Source organism: Electrona antarctica (genome assembly GCF_951216825.1).
Source record: "Electrona antarctica genome assembly, chromosome: 14".
In the NCBI taxonomy this organism is placed as follows: Eukaryota; Metazoa; Chordata; class Actinopteri; order Myctophiformes; family Myctophidae; genus Electrona; species Electrona antarctica.
In genome coordinates this window covers 27,364,060-27,384,554 of record NC_136795.1, presented here as the reverse complement: position 1 = coordinate 27,384,554, position 20,495 = coordinate 27,364,060, and the positions used below count along the sequence as shown (strand labels likewise).

General features: G+C 43.2%; 1 protein-coding gene across 1 annotated transcript; it reads right to left on the bottom strand.

The window, feature by feature from the left end:
- Positions 1-1,065: 1,065 nt before the first annotated feature.
- Positions 1,066-18,854, bottom strand: epn3a (epsin 3a). Its single transcript, XM_079520306.1, has 10 exons — positions 18,541-18,854; positions 14,190-14,841; positions 9,135-9,229; positions 8,093-8,176; positions 7,285-7,365; positions 5,523-5,609; positions 5,270-5,417; positions 3,720-3,815; positions 2,987-3,226; positions 1,066-2,295 (listed from the first exon to the last, which is right to left on the bottom strand). The coding sequence occupies exons 2-10, from the start codon at positions 14,773-14,775 to the stop codon at positions 2,003-2,005; spliced, it is 1,710 nt and encodes a 569-aa protein (XP_079376432.1). The 5' UTR covers positions 14,776-14,841; positions 18,541-18,854; the 3' UTR covers positions 1,066-2,002.
- Positions 18,855-20,495: the final 1,641 nt, after the last annotated feature.

Below are 20,495 nucleotides of genomic sequence, written 5' to 3'. Positions count from 1 at the left end.
GGTTTATTGTAGTTTTTTATTTTATTATTATTTTTTGTTTTCCATTGTTACCAGCTGAATATAAACCAATACTATTTCACCAATACTGTCAGTTTGACGGTCAGTTTGAAATAAAATAAAAAAAATTGTTGGCTAATCAAATTATAGTTTCATTTATGTTAAAGACTGTCCTTAATTAAACACTACAAAGTCATGTGAAAATATGCACTGTAACTTTGTATTTCAATATCGCTTGTCACAACTTGGTCATTGGAATAGTAACAACAAGTCAAGATTATAATAGGATTAAAAGATCACAGTTGATTATAAGATTCAATAAAGGTATGTTTGATTTGCAGGAATATAGTAGTAGTAACAGTTGTATAACGTATATTAAAATTGCTCCTACAACAGTAGTCATTTGCACAAATTACAAGTTTATAAATAGCTAGATGTAAAAAAATAGAAATCTGAAGAGTGAAATTTAAGTATTGGAAAAGTGTTAGTATCTCACTAGAAAGTCATTAAAATGTACAATTGTACCGGTATAATGGAGCGATCATCTACCAATATGCTAACACGTTTAAGCATTTATCTATCGTGCATTATAACACATGCATAATGCATTATAAGGGTTTTTATAAGCCTTCATAAATGCCTCAATGTCTTACTCAACTTACGTTGAACCACTTCCAATTATTGTAATAAGACTTCAGGCATCACATTTGCTCATAATTATAACCAATGTGTTTGCATTAAACATTATGAAGTGACTTTAAAGTATTATAGTTAAACTGACTGTGCAAGACATCATGGTGTCATTACTTATTTATGGGGGCTTTGGGACTCATAGAAAGTCTTACCTAAAATACAAATGGCTGTTTTATTTTATTCACTAGTGGGGCACTAAGATGAGTGTGGAACGGTGGCTGCAATGAATTGATGAGTAATGACCACCAGGGGGCATTAGATCCATAAAAATGACCTGAAAGGTGCTTAACGCCTTCAAATTTGTGCTTCTTTGATGAATGATTCAGTGAATGCAGTTCATGAAATTCAAGAAATGAAAACAAGAAAAGAATGAACTGAAGAATAGCAAATACAGTTGTGTTTAAGTCTAACCTTGTATTTCATAAGAATCAGTGTTTCACAAGCAACGAGCAATGAAAAATCATTATTAACTACATTTTCAACTGTTACCCTGCTCACTAGTGAATTCTGATGCATTCATCACATAAGAACATGTAATATTTCATTCAGTTAACCCCAGTAAATCATTCCACTACAATATAATTAAGCCATACACTTTTTCTCAATCCGTACCAATCCAATAGTAGCTCACTTCAAGTGAACTTAAGCAAACTTAAGTGGATGGGCTGGTTGTTAGATCTTCAGAAGCCCTCTCCTCCCTGGGGCCATATTGTGTGAGAGCCTAGGACCGGTGCAAGCAGCAGAGAACAGCCTATCTCCAGAGCATTGTGGACTAACTGAGGCAGCGGGCATATCTGGCATTCAATGATCAGTGCTGCTAGATCAACAGCAACAGTGCTAAGGCAGCCATATAAAGCAGCGGAGTAGGGCAAGTGGCGTGAAGTCAAAAAGCAGTAACCTGTGTCCGGTAATTATGGCAAAGTACGGTACGGCATCAAAATATCAGACTGCGGGCATATAGGTTCATGTCTAGATTCACTTGACATCAGGCTAGGGCCTTGAGGAGTTCCCATATACGTGACACTAACCTTGTCAGGATACAAAAAGCACAACCTCCATCAAAAATGAGGAACCAGGCAGGCTGTTACAGAGCAGAGGCAACTTGCAGCACTCTAAGGGTTACAGTATTAGAGAATATATAAAAACAAGGTTTTTCATTTTGAGTCCTGGGACTTTCCAGTTCTGTCTGAGGCTAGACTGATAAATCAAGAGTACGGTATGTATAACCTGTTGCCCCCTCCCACCCCTCCCCTCTCCCTCTATACACACTGCGATGAGTTAAGGTCCAGTTCCAGTTTTGTTTTCCTGTTCCTCATAGGAAAGGGTTTTGACTGTGCTGATCAACCTGTGATCCCAGAGTGCTGGCAGAGGAGAGGGGCAGCAGCGGGTGGGGGAGGGCCCCTGGCATGTCCAGACCAGGCTGCGTCGGGTGGGTGAGGGACATTGGGAGACTGGCGGGCTGGTGGGTGCTCACTGGCAGGGGCAGGGACGCACTGTATGGGAGAGACGGCACGGGAGAACCAGAGCCGATCGACATCTGATTCAGAGTCAGTTTGGGCTGTTCAGTCTGGAACGGATTTGAGGCTGAAGGAGCAGCACTCAGGCCTGAAGAAGGAAACAGAGATTATCAGGTCAGTTTTAATTAAGGCCTGAGGCCGATTCTACCAATGCCTTCTAAATTAGTAGTTCTCACACTTTCAACATGTTTCAAAAATGTTCAACAATAGAAGACGTACAAGATGACGTGCTGTGAGCTTGTATATCTGCTATTTTTGAATAGTGTAATAGATATTTTAGAATGCCAAATATATTGCCAAATATATGTATTATTCTGTATTTGTCAATCTCATGCTAGTGAGCCACTTTTCACAGCATCAATGTGCTAATTCTCGACTAACTCGACTAGACTAGACTACAGCTGTCGATCTAACAGCTGACCTGACTTCTCCATACTAACTATCACTCTGTCAGCGAATGTGTATTTGTGTAACTATTTGTGTGCTGCCCTTATCTTTAGTGCAGATCCTTATATAAACATTTAGAATAGCATCTGTTACTATAAGAATGGTCTAAATTTGGGGCTGAGGAAGGCTTGTGTCCTGAGGGGCTGCTGGAACAGGCCTGTTCCTTATGATCTGTATACTGTTCTTCTGCCTGAAGCTTCAGAATAAATTCTCAACACTTCACCCTGACTGGATATTCATATTTTCCATTATAATAGCCAAAAATCAAACACAGATGCTTTCCCAATTTAGGCTGCCACACCATGTTTTGGGATTTGACGTATGGGGCCTACCTGATGATAGAAAAGGGTTCATGTTCTTGGCCGGAGAGTTGGCAGGGATCAGTGTGTCCAGATTGACGAGGTTGGCTGCTGTGGGCCCCAGGAAGGCCTCGGGGGTCCGACAGGAACGAGGGCTGGGGGCGGCCAGGCTCTCCCCGAGACGTGACAGGTCGAAGAGCTCAGGGCTGCCACCACCCCTCCAGTTCCCATTCATGTGGCCTCCATCCATGGCTTCATCGAACAGATCCCCATCTAACAGGTGGAGAAGAGAGGTCAGAAGTCCAACGTATGTGGGAGTCATCGAACCTCATTAGCCACAAAATCCCGGTATACTCTGTCACACGACTAATAGCAAAACTAGAATACGATCATGTAGTTCAGATATTTTCGCTATTTCTGCCCATTTTGGGAAGAAAGGAAAATAATGTTTTTTGAAAACTTTTGAAAATATTCACCTATAATGACTAGTGCTGTCACGATTACAAATTGAAGTTGACGATTAATTGTCACAGAAATAATTGCGATTCATCTGATTTTCTGCTATTGATGGCCATTAAAATAGCAGTAACACAACACGTTGTAAGCTTGTAGATCTGCTATTTTTGGAAAACGTTCAAAAATATATGAACATTTTTCAACATGGAAACAATTATGCAAATAATTGCGATTCGACGATTATGTCATAATATTGGCAAGTCTAATAATGATGACAAAATAGGGACAACAGGGTTTAACATGTATTCACCTGAGGGGCTCCCGGCTCGGGGAGAAGGTGCCCTAGCAGCACCCACAGGTGCAGCTCTTTCTCTTGGGGCAGAGAATGGATCGACCCCCGAAGCAGCTGCAGAGACATGCCAAGACACAATGCTGTGTTATTATCTCATCAACATATTCGAAACCAGAGTACGTGCTTAGACCCGAAACACACTGGAAGCATCACATCGACGTGGTGTATCGACTCTCGCATGCGTCTGCTGTTCACGCTGACAGCGTGTCTGCTGCGGGAAAGACCAGTGAGTGCCTTAGTGTACACAGGAAATATATGTCCACACTGAGTTCGCCTTTGTTGACGGCCATTAATTATGAACATGCTTCAAGTGATTTCATTTTTATTTAGCTTAGTTTTCTGAAAAACGTCAAATATTTATTCAATACTTACAAACAATATACAGTATGTTGCTATATACTATACATAGCAGCAACCATATTTAAATGTATACGTATAGGGGTTCCCGGTCTACATGGGTTAAAAAGCAACAATGTGAACAGTTGTGAATATATATAAATACACACTTGAGTCAAGTTGAGTGGGCCATCGATAACTAGACTAGATGGCCATTCAATCTGAAAGTTTACATTTATCGCGTAATGCAGACGCCGATGGCCTAGCCCTAGTGGTTAAGGTGTGTATCTTATATAGGCTCTAATGCAGCCTGATAGCGAGCTGCAGGTTTAATTCCCGAGTGCGACCTGTGTTTCGTGTCACTCCTCATCTCTCTCCCTGTTTCCTGTCATTCTACACGGCACTATCCAAAATACAGGCAGAAAAGCCCCAAAAAATAGTAAAACATTATAATAAAAAATAGGATCTTATGTAATTAAAGTCATTTACATTATCAACACTGTAACCCAAAGCTTTGTCTGAATCCAATGTGTGTCTTGTCAGCTGCAGTTACCTGAGCCAATTTCATCCATTTTTAATTAAATAAATCAGAATGACGATTAATTTAGATACGGTAAGCAGCAAACAAAAATGATCAGATAAGCTGTGCTGTTTCGGCCTACTTCACATGATAAAAACTGTTTCTGAGTGACATGCACAACAGTTTTATCAGAATATACAACAATACTCCTGCAGTTATGTTATTAAATGCATGGAAGAAGGCCAGTTCAGGATGAACTTGACCACAAGACCGTTCTAAAATATGGGTGCAGAAATCTTTTTACCGCTGCCTTTTGTTGAGGTGTTTAATTTGAGGTTTTATCTTGTACTGCACTGTAACATTATCCTTGTATGTGTCAGTGCTAGAGATGGGCGGTTGTTGCATGCAAATGTATGGATTGCAACAATGAACAAACTTTTGCAATGCATGTGTGTAGTAGGACTTGTGTTAATGAATAACCAATACAAAATGCGTTGTGCACTCGATTCATATGTATTGACATACAGTATGACTGGTGATCACAGGTCCATATGGAGACCCCATATGGGCCTTTCATCAATGATTCAGTACAGCGAGGTTAATATGTATGCTGTGGACCAGGCATACTGTAGTACGCTAGCTCATGGCTCACCAAGCGAATCCCAGGGGTCTGAGCCAGCCAAGTGAGCAGAAGCCTGAGGCCGGACATGGACGTCACTCCCTGACATGTCCCAGGGGTTGTCACTGCGGGGAGCTTCTGCGGGTACTGCGAAAACATCCACCAGGTCCATGAAGGCAGTCTGACCACAGGAACAAGAATATGTTTTTTTTTTAAGTTTATATTTCCCATAAAATGCTGAAGAGAATGTGTGAAAGAGTCTGCTGGTACAGTAAAAAGAACATACCCCAATGCCTTTGGTCTCCATCTCTCGTCTGCTCTCTTCAAGAGCTTTTTGGAGCAAAGACTCGTCTCCCTGGCGACTCTGTTGCTCCTGGCAATGGACACAGACACATGGACGCCAGTGGGCATGACAGTATTTTGGGCAGGTTGTCATAAACATTATATTTATGAGTCAGGGAGAGGGCACACACATAAAAGCTGGTCCCACCCAACACCAGACCAAGAGATTGAATGCACACTACAGAGTCTGTAGTAGTCTGTTGAATATAATGTTGAGTGAGAAATGTAACTTATATTATGGTGTACATCATCCTTTAAAGGTGAGGTTAGTCATCATAGGCTATGAGAATGTATAGCTGGGTTAATGACTGTTAATTGATTGCATGCCATGTGGTAGGATCCACTCCCTATAAGAGGGAGACTGCAGGGGCATTCCGTTAATTGGGCTTGGAGCAACAAGCTGTAAGCACCTAGGGGAGAGCTGCCAGGGCCCTTGTCTTGTAAGGTTGTCGCCTGTTAAACCGTATCTTAAGTTCCTAGGTTGTTTTCATTAGTTTAGTTTGCTGTCAAGTATTAGTTTCTTTGTGATATTTTGGTAAAGTCTTATTTTGATTTGTTATTTAAGGCCTTCACTATTTATACTGCACTATAACTGCGATTTTAGCACCATAGTAGCCGCCTGTCAGTATCGGCTCTCAGGTGCATTCAGCAACTTTTTTTTACACCTTCCAACCGACTGATCTCCCGACTTCACTCGACTACCAGTCTGCAGTAATCAGTAGTCTGTAGTGGTACTGTAGAGCTACCTTTATGGCTTATTTATACTCAGTTGTAATGTGTGCTGAGTGCCAAAAAAGAGCAGATCTACAAGGTCATAACACATCACGCTGCAATACGTTGTGAGCTTGATGATCAGCTATTTTAACCCATTCTGGACGGGAACCCCTTGTTTTGGTGTTCTTTTTTAATATTTTATCCCACGATTTTGTAACCCATTTTTCACCCCTGTGTCAATTATCTAATGTGATCCTGGGCTCTACACACCCTCCGCCAACCTGGGGAGAGCAACGGACTTGAACTCATGCTTCCTTCATGCATGAGTGTCCAAGTCGCTCCTTTACACCTGACAGGAGGGAGTTTCCCTGGTTGGAATAACGTGTTCCTTCCACGTGCTACGTCCAACCAGGGAAACTCCCTCCTGTCAGGTGCCTCCATCAGGCGCCCCGGCTGGCCAGGGGGAGGCAGTTTAGAGACCAGGATTACTGCATGTTTTTTGTGAGGGTACCTACCCTAGGGGACACGGGGAGAACATGCAAACCCCACACAGAAAGGCCCTTTCGCCAACCCCGCCTCAGGTATGGGCACTGATGACGCGGAGGAGAGAACACGCCACCCAGCATCCACAGCGTCCCGAGCGGGAATCGAACCCAGGACCTTCTAGCTGTGAGGCGACAGCACTACCGACTGTGCCACCGTGCCCTGGCCTTTTGGTGTTCTAAGCATTATGTAACGTTTTTAACTCAAATCTTTGCTTCTGGGGGGGGGGGGGTCCCTGGAACTACATATTTACCAGATGGGGGTCCGCAAGCAAATATAGATAATTCTGGGGGTCCTAGACATGAAAATGGTTGAGCACCACTGACACAGAAACATAGGTTTTTCAGAAAACTGCTAGGATTTATAAGTGTTTTTTTTTATCGGCCTAAATGGATTAAGTGCACAATCAAGTATAAATCAGGCCTCATTGACCCCAGGGGCGACATTACCTGATGGTGTTCTTCCTTGCTGAGGCTCAGGGCCATCTGGAGCTGAACGTCCTCATCCATGTCAGGGGGGCGTTGCACCGGCTGTGAGGACATTGATCAGTGAAGGACATTGCAAACCATCAACATTAGACTTAAGGGGGTGTAATTGATATATCTGTGTTAAAATACGTTTTAAATTCCTCTATATTTCCGATATTTTTTCTTTTTTCTATTTGCTAAAGAGCTAGAGATGGGGGGACCCCTATACTGTAATAATACAAATAATAATAATACATTCTATAGGCAATGATTACTACCGGTATATAGTATATAGAGATAACTTTTTAACAAACAGAAATTGTAACAAAAACATATCACATAAGTTACATCCCCTTTAAAAGAAAAGTGCATTGCTATAACCATACAATATATATTCCATGCAAGCCACACTAGATTTCTCCACCCAACCAATAAGAGCAAAGGGGGGGTGTCCCTTTGCCCTTCCCTGGCAGAACGGTTCGGCCATCACACCAGAAGAGGTCAGAGAGGCTAAGGTTGTTAGGCTTGGCAAATGATTGGTCTAAAGACAGGATACAGTAAAGAGAGTGCTATTGGTTAGTCTCTAATTATTAGAGCGAGAAAGACACGTGCCACTTTCAGCTGTTCAGGGGTGAGGGGAGGCCACAGATCAGATCAACTCTGCTGGGAGAGAGAGTGAGTACTTAGTACATGCAGCAGTTTTTTTCTGAAGGGAAATTAATGTGCTACAGGTCAGTGGCTGGGTGCAAGGCAGGGGGGACATCCCTGGCTCAGGCATCTCTCTGTGTACCTTCTTGGCCTCCTCCTTGCTGAGGCTCATAGCGATCTGGAGCTGGGTCTGCTCATCGATATCCACCGGGGGAGGCGGCGGCGGCTAGGTTCAAGTAGGGTAAAAGGTAAAATCATCTTTGACTAAACCCATTAAGACCTGAGGACCATTCTATACAAATCCCTCCTGAATCAGTAGTTCTCACACTTGCAAGGTTTTTCCGAAAATATTCAAAAATAACAGATGTACAAGCTCGCAGCGCGGCACGAAGTGACATGCTGTGAGCTTGTATGTCTGCTATTTTTGAATACCGGTAGCCAATGCTAAAATCTAAAATGACACAGATGCTTTCCCGGTTTTAATGGGTTTAAACGCCTGATTAGATGATCTTATAACTTGAAAGACATACAACACAGTTAATCAATGTATTCATTCGCCGGTTCAAAGTGATTAGAACAGAGAATCTATTATAATTATATTTATAGTAGTAATAAACTCAATTTCATGACAAAAGATAAATCTTCATGATTTGCTTTGATTACAATGGAAAAGCGGGAAGTTTCTCATGCACAATATTCCCTTTAACATAAATAAGCTGCACAGAGGACAGTGACTGCCCTTGCTAGATCAGACACCAGGGCTGGCAGTGGATCAATGTGCCCTGGCCTCTCATTCATTCCTGCAGCATCACTCGCACCGATTGGCCAAAGCTCCATTACTGACCACATTGGAGAGACAGGAGATGATGGTGCTCTTTTCTGTTTAGGGTTCTGGGAAGTGGAGGCCCCTTTTACAGGAGAGAGGAGCGCAGATGGATGCTCCACCTCCTCCATAGGGGATACTGTCCGAGGCTCCGAGCATTTGAGTGGAGGGGTGGAGGGGTTGGGGCCGGGTGGTCGTGTTTACAGCATTCCTGCACAGTCAGCAGGACTAAAAGGGCTTCTTACAAACTGTAAGGTCCTTGCACTGAGGTTTGCTGTGCTTAGTGTCTGGTCACTGTGTTTGCCTGTGTGTGATGTGTGTGCGTGCGTGCCTCCATGTGTGTTATGATGAGGAAATGTACCTTTTCGGTTTCTTCACGGCTCATGGCCAGCGCCAGCTGTAGTTGTAGTTCCTCCTCGCCGCTGGTCTGGGGCCGAGCCTGCTCCAAGTCCGGAGCTGTACGAGGGGAAGAAGACGAGGCTCAATGACAGAGGAACAGGACAGGAAAGCGGTGTTCAAGCGGCGTATTGAGAGAAGCACTGACAGATGGAAGTTGGGGGGAGGTAAACAGTTTGCTTTGGACTTGTTTCTTTTAGATCAGGGCATAAGAAAGAGCTGCCACTGGTTTTGCATGTTAATTCTGTTGTCTCAGGGCCTGTGCTGGCATCGCTTACCACGGCCTGTCTGACTGTGCCTCCAACTTGAACAATGGCGTGCCTGTGTGAGGAATTGGGGTGGTGAAGGGAGAGAGAGAGGGAAAGGGGAAGGGGGTTGGAGTGGGGCCCGTATTATTACCCCCACATCCTTTGGGTGGGTTCCAGGAGGACTAAAGTAACGTCTAGATTGTGTTGGGAGGGTAAACTGGTGGGGTACCAGTCTGGGTGCCAGGCTGTGGGTCAGGGCTAATGGGGCTAAAAAAAAAGTGCAGCGGGCCACACGTTGGCACAGCCGGGTCTCTGAACCCAATCACTTCCACTGCGTTGCCCCTCAATGTCCCCCGCCTGGACTGGAATGCTCGCTGGTGATTAGATGCTGCCAACCTCCTGACCTCCACCCACTCTGTCCATCAGCAGCCCATCAAACCTTCAGCCACAGGCTGACTGGCTGGAACCCGCACAAGGCCACCAGCAGTATGCATTCTAGAGACCAGCGGGTGGCGGATTTAGCCGTGGTTGCCGCAGTTAACCGCAGTTTAGGGTGGATATGGGTCGTTAAAACATATTATAAATTAATATTGGATAAACCGCGGGTGAAATAATGCCAGAAATAAATGTATGGCATATACCTATAGGCTTATTGTAGCTTTTAAAACGGAAATAAATTAATGGCATCTATCTATAGGCTTATTATAGCTTTTAAAACCAATATACACATTGCATTGGGAAGGACCCAAAACACAGTGGGTACAGGCTACAGGCAGCTATAGTGAGTCTGAGAGAAAGTTAAATATAAATCACACTGAACTGAGTGGTGCAACTCCGTATGAGGGTCCCCGGTGGGTCCCCGGAACTTCCAGACCCACAGGAACGCGCTCAGGGTGCCGGCCCGGTTCCGGCGAGCCACCCTGTGTCCGAAATGGTCGAGAAATGACAGAGTTGCGGTTCCGGCGAGCCGCCCCACGTCCGAAATGGTCGAGAGTTACTGTAACACTCTCTCTCTCTCTCTCTCTCACACGCTCCACATTGTAATTAGCAGGGAACAGTGCAACACTATCTCTCTCTCTAGCACAACAGCGCCACTTTTGCCCCTATTGGTACTCTAAACATAGGGACATAGGGATGGACGGACATAGGGATGGACGGACATAGGAATGGACGGACATAGGGATGGACATAGGGACATTGCTGTTCCTTGGAGTGGCTGCACCACTCAAAAAGAAGAGAGGAATATAAGTTTGGCGTGAGACATCATGGGATTGAAGTTCTTAACCCTGCCGACGATACGTCACGATATGAGAACGTGAACGTCAGAACGTGGACGGCTTGTTACCATGGAAATACAACCACTACATAACATTGGTGACTCTCGAAAGTGGTGAGTGACATATTGTATAACCGATCCGCGTTGATTAATGGCTGAATTATACTGACTGTGCTTCCCTGCGTGATTGAATTGATTGATTGAAGTGTTTATTAACAGTTTGCAAAATGGGTTCATTTCACATGAAAGCACAACTCAATACAAAGACTATTACTGTGGACGACACAGTGATAAAGCATTACACTACACTTGTTTCAAGATGGTCCACCATTTTCAATTCATCAGAGAACGGATGGCGGGTGGTTGCGGATTTATAAATTGGATTAATGAATTAATGCGGTCGGATAACGGGCACATTATTAATATGCACACACGGATGCGGGTGTCAAAAAAGCTCATCCGCAGGTCTCTAATGGACACAGTAGCACTCTGTCTCCACTCTCCTTTTTGAGTCAGAAGTGATTAACGACTAATGACTGGTCTAACCAATGACTAGTCTAAACCAAGTACTGTCTAAACTAAGTATGAAGCTCACAGCGTTCCATACACTATGTTGCAACATGTTGTGTAGATCTGCTATTTTTGTTATTTGGCAAATTGCACTAAAGCATAATGTAATACTTACACACAGCCCTGTGCCTAGATATATTAAGCATAACTTATTGTACTTCGCACACGCAGACAAAACAGCACATAATGCACAGATGCCAATTTTCAAGTAATTTGAAACCTACAGTACATTACATTTGTGATAAAAGTCAATATTGAGGTGCGGTAGACTAGAGTGTTTGTGGGAACAAACACAGACTCAACTGTTTCAATGGGACAACCACAGCATCTTGTGCAGCCTGCTTGGAAGCCTGCCAACCTGGCATTTAGACCAAGTGATTTTAATTACAAGTTGAAATTCTAGAGAGTGGAATCATAATGTTTATCATCCGGCATCGAAACGAAAAGTCTCTGAACACGACTTTGACACATATGTTTTGGTCTGGTGAAAACAAACTCCCAAAGTGAGCATAAAACATTTGCTATAATGCATTCCAGTCAGGTGGACCTATCAGATTTCCTTTCGGTTTCTCCGAGATGCTCTTTTCGTGAAGCTGTACCGGCAACACTGAACCAGAGAACTAGGGGAAAGGGGGAAGCTATGTGCGGAACTTAAATCAAGTGGAAAATTCTCTGGAGCGAAACAGGAACTGGGATTGGATTTTAAAAGAGTCAGTGGTGAAAGAGAGTCTGATATTATCTATGGGCACGCACGTGACGTCTAACTCTGCCCACCGTGAAACTCTGGGAAGCTCAAGCTGGCCACAGAGACCAGACGTAGGCCTATGACATGTGGGTGACACAAGTGACTGTCTGATACTTTTCTGAAACCACAGCCCAAATACTTAACCACTTGCACTTACCATAACCATTTAACCACAAACATTTTCAAATTTATTTTGAATATAACCTTGTAGCTATTTTGGAAACATTTTTTTAATGTTTTTTTTTCTTCTTCTTTGTTAATTTATGATTTTTCCCCCAACATTGGGATGCCATGGTTAAAGTGGTTAAAAACAGAGCACACACACTACATCCTCTGCACAGACCAACATAAATTCAAAATGATCATGGCATCATGGTACATTAGCACCGCAATACACGCTGATCTCACTACTTTTAAAACATGCTTCTGACAGCTTCCCCACTATATTCCCAAAGCACTTCCATGCTTTGCTGTTGTCAGATGATAGGAGAAAAACTAATCCTATTTAATTAACCACCAAGAGATATAAAACAATTTAACATTTTCCCACAGCATGCAAAAAAAAGTTCCACGTCTTCCAACTAGCATTGACAACCGCCAGACAATTATTTATATGACAATTGTTGTCAACCAGAGTACAGTATAAATTATCATATACAAACGTAAATATAAATCTGGCCTATGAACTATGTGCCACAGCTGCAGGCAGCACAACGGTACTTGTGACCTTGTGACCGTGGTGGGTGGATGGCCACTCATGGTTTTCATGTGAGCAGTGTGTGAGACAGAAAAAAGGGCCTCCCCACCATTGTCATTCCAGTTTAGCTGACGGGACGATAAGCAGGGGAATGAGTGGAATGCCCTCCGTGTCCCTCCCACCACCAGGACAGCAACTAACAAACACTTTGAATGAGTGGAATGCCCTCCGTGTCCCACCACCACCAGGACAGCAACTAACAAACACTTTCTGTGTGTGAACCACCGGAAGGACAATACGGAGGAACGAATCATTGGGGACTTTATCGAGGTCCTGGTGTCCAGCTGCTGAAAGGACAATAGCACCTGCTTCAATGGGGAACTGGGGCTGACGTTTGTCACTTTCTGCTGCTGCTGCTGCTGCAGCTGCAGCGGCCTGTACGCAAAACCACACAGAATGCTGGAGAGCGGAAATATACAGCTATTTTTGAGTGGTGTAAACCACTCCTACAACTGGCTTTGTTAGTTTACGTGTCTGTCTGTTTGTCTGTCTGTCTGTTCGTACCAAAAAATGAGAATGGTTGCTATGGTCACCCAGTTCACACGGGTGTGATTTCATTACGTCAGACATTACGTCAGACCACAGCTGATCAGTCTATATAAGACCTTACACCACTCAGTTCACACGGGTGTGATTTTTTACTGCTGCATGGTAAACACTTTCTATTTCATTATGAAAATCACATGGGCAAAAAGTAAACTTTGTTGTTCAAACAGGGCCCACGCCACACAGATATGAGAGTAAATTCCTGCTGGTTGCATAAGCTCTTGAGAGGCGAGTGTCAGAAAAGAACATCACAAAGAGTTCATGTTGTGTCTTCACCATAAAACCTTCTCAAATACCAAAAGAACAAGTGATGAATTCAAAGCCTGAATGCTGTTAAATCTGATTAAAGTACATTCCGCTCAGGTGATGAGGCTGTGTACTGAAATAGACATTCTTACTTTGAGCGGGTAGGTCTATGATACTCTATGAACCACATGAGGAATGGAAACACGATTTGTCCAATAATGTTCAAGAATGGGTAAGTGAGCCTCCCTGAAGAAGGCTAGGGAGGCAATGTTTTAATCTTGTAAACCGGTATTTTATGTTTTTTAACCACTTGCAGTATCTACTGTACAGAAGCTTGGGACATGTGTTTGGTCATTTCTGTCATTCCTTCAATGGGTAAGTGTTGAGTTTCCGTCTACACTGTACAATACTGTCAATGTAACGTTCAAGACTCTAGAAGTAGGACCCTTTATGGGTTTATTTGTACACTCTGCAAGTTAACTTGACACTCAGAAATGAAATGCCAGATTTATAACTTTTATGTATGTATGCGCAATAAGCGCATACATACAGTACTGTATGAATGTTCCCAAGTAAAGCATCAACAAACAAAGTATAAATAAGGCTTAACGGGTGTTGTAATATATACTCACATTGGAAGGAGGATGGGGGGGACCCTCTAGACCGGCTGAACTCATCCCCATAGAGGGCTGCCATTGTGGGCTGGCTCGTGCGACGCCCTGGGTACGGGGGCGGCATGGTTGACCCAGCTCCCGACATGCGCTCCTTGGTCTTCAGTGCCTGGGTCCTCTCCTGTTTCAACCTCTCCTCGTCCCTTATCAAAGTCACCAGCTGCTTCGCTTTCTCCCGCACGTTGACGCCCTGGTCACGCCCGTCCCGGTCCGTGTACTGGAAGTCCCTCAGCGTCTGGACGGTGTAGATGTTCTCCCGACACTGCTGGGCCACACGCTCGGACCCCGTCTTGATCAGGTAGTCCAACAGGGTCAGCGCCTTGTAGACGTGGCGCCAGTTCTTTCCGTGGTCGTTCAGCCGCTTCCAGATCATGCCCATGACCTCAGTGAAGGCCACCACGTTGAAAGTCAGGTCGGCGATCTCCGACATGAGCGAGCTGGGCGGACCCCAGGGGTCATTGGACGTGGCCTCGCGGACCTTGACCTCGGCCTCCGTATAGTTGTTGACCATGTTCTTCACCTGCCGTCGTAGCGATGAGGTCTGCATGGTGGCAGTGGGAGCAGGACCGCTAACAGAAGTTCTTGGAACAGCAGGCCAGCCTACTGTATTGTCCTGGAAAGGGAAGAGGCTTGACGATCAGTTCAGTGGATTCAAGTTAGCCTGGTTAATAAACCAGACCGAATCAGCCGTTGGCAAAAAAAAGTTGCCTACCAGCGGATTTCGGTCTGGCGAGGCTCAGTAGCACGCCTCTTTCCTACAATCGAGAACAGGTCGGACCAATCGGGACACAGTATGCAATATGGGCGGGCTTTGGTACAGTGACGTTCAATGCTTGAGACTTTTGACTGACAGTAGCTCTGACCAATTGCGTCAAAGAGAAAATGTTTGAACCCGCCCCCCGGGAAATGAAATCCAAGTGGAGCCAGCCCAGACTGATATACCGCGACAGTGTTGTGTGATATTAGTCTGGCTTATTAGCCAGGCTAGATTCAAGTAGCAACGTCGTCCTCCTCTAGAGAACTTCGGTGACGTCCATGAGCTACTGAAAAATAACATCATATCAGTTAGATGCACAGGAAGTATCATTATTAACTAGGGCTGAGCAATATATCGATATTATATTGATATCATGATCTGAGGCTAGATATAATCTGGGTTTTTGGATATCATAATATCATAATGGCACTAGTGTTGTCTTCTCCTGTGTTTAAAGGCTGCGTTACAGTAAGGTAATCTTCTGTACCTAACTGTTCTATTATTTGCTTTTACATTAGTTATTATATAGGCACTACTGAGGATGTTTTGTTATATCATTGTATAAATATGAAAGCACCAACAGTCATCAGCACAATAATGACACATCAAGATATATGGTCTAAAGACATATTGTGATATCAGAGTGAATTGTGGCTTAGCCGGTCAGTGCACAGTACACACAGACCGTATACACACACACACACACACACACACACACACACACACACACACACACACACACACACACACACACACACACACACACACACACACACACACACACACACACACACACACACACACACACACACACACACACACACACACACACACACACACACACACACACACACACACACACACACACAGGTACCTTCCAGGGTCTACAGTAAGTGAACTGTTACCCTGCTAAACAAACACTACAGGGCCTCTTCCTAGGTACCACGGAGACCTTTGGCATGTTATCTGTAACACATGCTTGGGTAAATACAACTCAACTGTCACCATTCTGTCCATTCAGGAGTAGATCATGGAGGGAACGACTCAGCACCTCCCCACTAATGTGAAACAGTACACCTGGACTTTTTTTTTTAACATAAGTGAACTTGGCAGTGGCACAGTGAAATCTATTGGAGTTGATCATGGTGGAATCCTCCCAAAGTAAGCAATAATCACTGGCCTTTTTCCTCCATGCCATATCAGAACAGCAGGTCTTGTTTCATGGCAACACAAATATTACTAGTTTGAGAATGGGTGTGATCGCAGAAATTATAACTACAAGCCAAATTCCCTGAGTAAAAATCTGTCCAACACTTTTCCTTTGAGAGATATTACAAAAAGGGAGGAGCCCCTTCTCATCTTTAGTGACCTAACTGCAACACCAGAGCAGAAGTATCAATCAAGTATGACCTCAGACCATTAGACGACCAGCAAAACTCCACTTGACTAATCAGTTTAATCACATGAACCCTCGCTTTGGTAAAAATAGCAGACATACATTGCGACGCATTGTGAGCTTGCCTTGTAGATCAGCTATTTTTGGCAAAGAGATTCGGTGGAGGGTGAAAATTAGGGGGACAAGGATAGATCAATGGGGGACTCCAGTTAATGAAGTATACATGGTTTAAGTGGTTACCTATTGCATATCTGCAATGCATACACAAACAATAATTAAATTACTACCAGTTGACATCATATTAAATTACACTTTCCACGTTGCATTCTATGCAGCAGTGGGCATTAACCTGGACTTTGAAATGCTTTCTGTTACCTATCAAGCCAGGGAATCAGGAACGCAGGAAACTTTCCACTCAAGTCAACGGTACCTATTTAACAAATAATTTATATGCATGAACATGCGGGATCAATCCCTTTGTTCAGGAGAAAGTGTTGCCCCAAGTTAGTGTTTCCAAAATGGTGGGAAAAGATTAGCATTAAAATGGTTTGCTAGTGATCATTAAGTAACCAAATGACCAAACATCTTTCTTATAGTTTTTAAACATTGTTTTTAAACATAGTATATTACAAAAGTGTGGTCAAAAAGCAACCAATTGTAGGCCTAATTGTCTCAACACAATATATAAGTTTACCACACTATAATACACACCACACATACAGTAAAAAGGTGACCACATTGACTTGGGCAGCTAATACGTCTTATGATATCATAATAGATAGCAAACTGTAACTGTAAATAGACAAGTGGAAGGGGCAGACAGTGTTGTGGTTCGGCTGACAACTTGCAGGCTTCTATCTCAAGTGGTCACCAAACAAGTTCTGCCCAGCACTCAGCACCCAGTATCTCCTTGTGGCAGACAGACAGTCCAGCAAAACCCTGGATTCCTGGAATTCCCACTCAGGCCGAAGTAGGAAATAAATATATATATAAAAATAAAAAACATTGTTTATAAAAAAATAATCTGTACCTGGCTGGTAGCCTACTGTTCATTCATTGGGGAGGTACAGGGTTGAATTCATAGGCTACTTATTAATGATGAAACTGACATGATGGGACGATGGAAGAGTGGGACAAATCTCTGCCTCAGGGCAGATTTCTGGTCCAACTTGGATGCTTCCACTGACATATGTTTAGATTCACATGCAGCTTTGTGATACAAATATCACCTTGACATGGACTATAATATGCTTTGGCTTGTATTACAATGTATGTTTTCTCATGCCAATAAAGCTAATTTAAATAGTTTTAATTGAGTGCAGTGTTTCATTCAGATATTAAAAAATCACACCTGTGTGAACTGAGTGGTGCAAGGTCTTATATAGCCTGATCAGCTGTGGCCTGACGTAATGTCAGTGACCATAGTAACCATGCTCATTTTTTTTGGGTCCCACGTACAGGTACACACACGTACAGGTACACACATACATAGATACAGACAAAGCTGGTTGTTGGAGTGGTTTGCACCACTCAAAAACCAACAAGAACCTCACACAGACATTTTAAACAGTATTTCAGCATTCTCCATTAGCTCTCTTCTGGTGTTGTGTAACTGTTACACACCTTAGATTAGAATATGTTGGGAAAGAATGGGAGCCATGACCTTGACATGACATATATGGGGCTGAATGGTAAAAGTGCTAACTTGACAGTTTGTGGATATATATTTTCATTAACATTATCCTCTGGTTATAAGCTGATTGTCATTGTCATTTAGTTGTGACCACTTATAAAATGCATGTAGCTAATAAGGTGAGGTTCCACTCATTGGTCTAGTTGCTAGACTTGTACATTAATTTGTATTGAGACCTTTCCGATATTAATTGCGTTATAATGCTGAGCCACTGATGGCACCTTTTTCAACTTTATTTTTGGAGATATGACTTTAACTAGGACGCATATGAGCCCCCATCCCTCACATTGCGTCAAATGGGCTGATCGGCTGAGGTGAGCCCAGGCAAAACAGAGCACAGCCGTGACTCAGCTATAGATAGCTTCTATGTTTTAAGTTTATAAGACAGTTGACCCTACAAACAATCAGAATTCTGAATTAAAACAAACTGTAAAAATAAACCACGTATGGTTACACGTTCCCTTACCTCTCTGGCATTGATCTACGCGTCAAAAAGGTCCCAACTTGGGATCAGTTTCGGTAAAAGAAGCAACGTCGCCCGTCGACATCTTCCGAATCCGAGGGTTTCGAGTGGAAAAGGGGGGGAAAGAAACTAATATAAAATAATATTCGAATCATAGAAACACAAGCATCTACCGTCCGAGAGCTACATGAACCGAAAATGTTTTGCGTGGTGACGTCTTTTTTCTGCTACCGGGCGTCCGACGTGAAACTTTGTTGCTTGTGTGCATATGACAAAAACATAGCACGGCCCGGCAGGCTTGCAGATCATTGGCACAACCCCCTAAAAAGCCAGTAGAATGGAATGGAACGGGAACGACAGGAGGGAGTCAGAGAGGGAGGGGTGCAGCTCGGTGCCTGCAGAGTCAGATTTAACCCATTCATTGCTGAAGTAAATGCCTGTACACAGTTGTTGGGCTTTCATTATTTACAGTACTGTACATTATACGGCGGGTCCGTTATTTTGGTTCCGTTTTTACAGTCTCGGACTTACAAATGATAATGGATAAATTAATACGGATCGGATTCAGCATTTGATTGTGTATTGATTGACTGGCTTGGCTGGAGAAAGTGGATAGATGGATAGTAGGCTTACACACAAAATACAATGCATAATATGGTATCAGGTGTTTCTTCAGATGGCATGGTTTAGGTTACAGTAGGAGGCCTTCTGTAGGCTATACATTTTATGAATGTGCGTTCACATTTTGTGCAACGAGATGCTTTTAACTCAATGGAGTTGTTAGCTCTTGCTATAATGATAGCAAATGAAATGAGATACGCAAAATCCCACAGCAAAAGAAAAGAATAGAAAAAACATTCCAGAGGGATTCCTCAAAGCACTCTTTTCCCTCTTTTCCATTTTAGCAGCCTCAATTTGTTCAATCTCTGCTACAGTGTTGCCCTTTACTTATTCATGGACACTAATGGCACACTTTGTGATGTCACATTCTTATACATTATACAAAGCCCTGGATACTTTGTATGTCGCTGGGAAGGATTTAAGCCCACATACTAACTAAAGAGTATCGGTTGTGGGGTCCGCATTTTATTCCACCCCCTCCCTGACACTTTACAAATGAAGATTGCAAACTGTACACATAGGCCTAATGTACATGTGCGTATACATGTGATTAACACATAAATATATTAATATAATATAGTAGCCTTTAATGTATACTATTTAGAAGTAGGTCCCATGCGCACAACACCTTCAAGCCCCTCAAACTCAAAGTGCGCTGTACGTTACTTTTTTTCCTTTTTGTTATTGCTGCTAAGATTTTGAGAAACTAAAACCAAGGTGGATTTACTCTTGTGTATAGCCTACTGAATCTACTGATAAAATGTAAACATCTTATTCAATAATTTTGAATAATCTTGTGCACATACCTGGCAGCGGTGGCCGAACGGATAGCGGAGCGGTCTTGATACCGGAAGGTCGCCAGTTCGAATCAGCTGTCCGACACGTTAAAATTACCACCGCTGAAGTGCCCTTGAACAAGGCATTGAACCACTACGATGAAATGTGTTCTATGAGCAGGGCCTGGCTGGAAACTGAGCTTAGCCCAGATACCCTGGGTAAATATAGTAATCATTTCATTTAATTTACATATGATTGTATACAAACAGGCTATAAAACAGGTAAGTCATAGTGAAAAAGCATTCCTTGTTGACTAAAGGGAACAGTGGATCTTGTGACAGGTTCAATAAGCAGGAATTTCCGGAAATACCAGCTCCACCTTGAAGCCACAAAGACACGACAATGGAGCAGAGTAAAGAAACCACATAACATTATCTGGCAACAAGGGGAGGAGGCGGAGGTGACACTATACAAAAGAGCAGGGGTCAGCATTTCAGAAACGGTTAGTTGGATAGTTCAAATAAGTTCGCGTTATGTTTCGCCTGTACACTTGTTGCAAC

Coding starts and splice junctions, on each gene's coding strand:
- epn3a (XM_079520306.1), bottom strand. CDS start 14,775: ATGCAGACCTCATCGCTACGACGGCAGGTGAAGAACATGGTCAACAAC. Junction 5,610..7,284: donor GCAAGGAAGAACACCATCAG/GTAATGTCGCCC, acceptor GTCCATTGCCAG/GAGCAACAGAGTCGCCAGGG. Junction 2,296..2,986: donor GAACCCTTTTCTATCATCAG/GTAGGCCCCATA, acceptor TTCCTTCTTCAG/GCCTGAGTGCTGCTCCTTCA.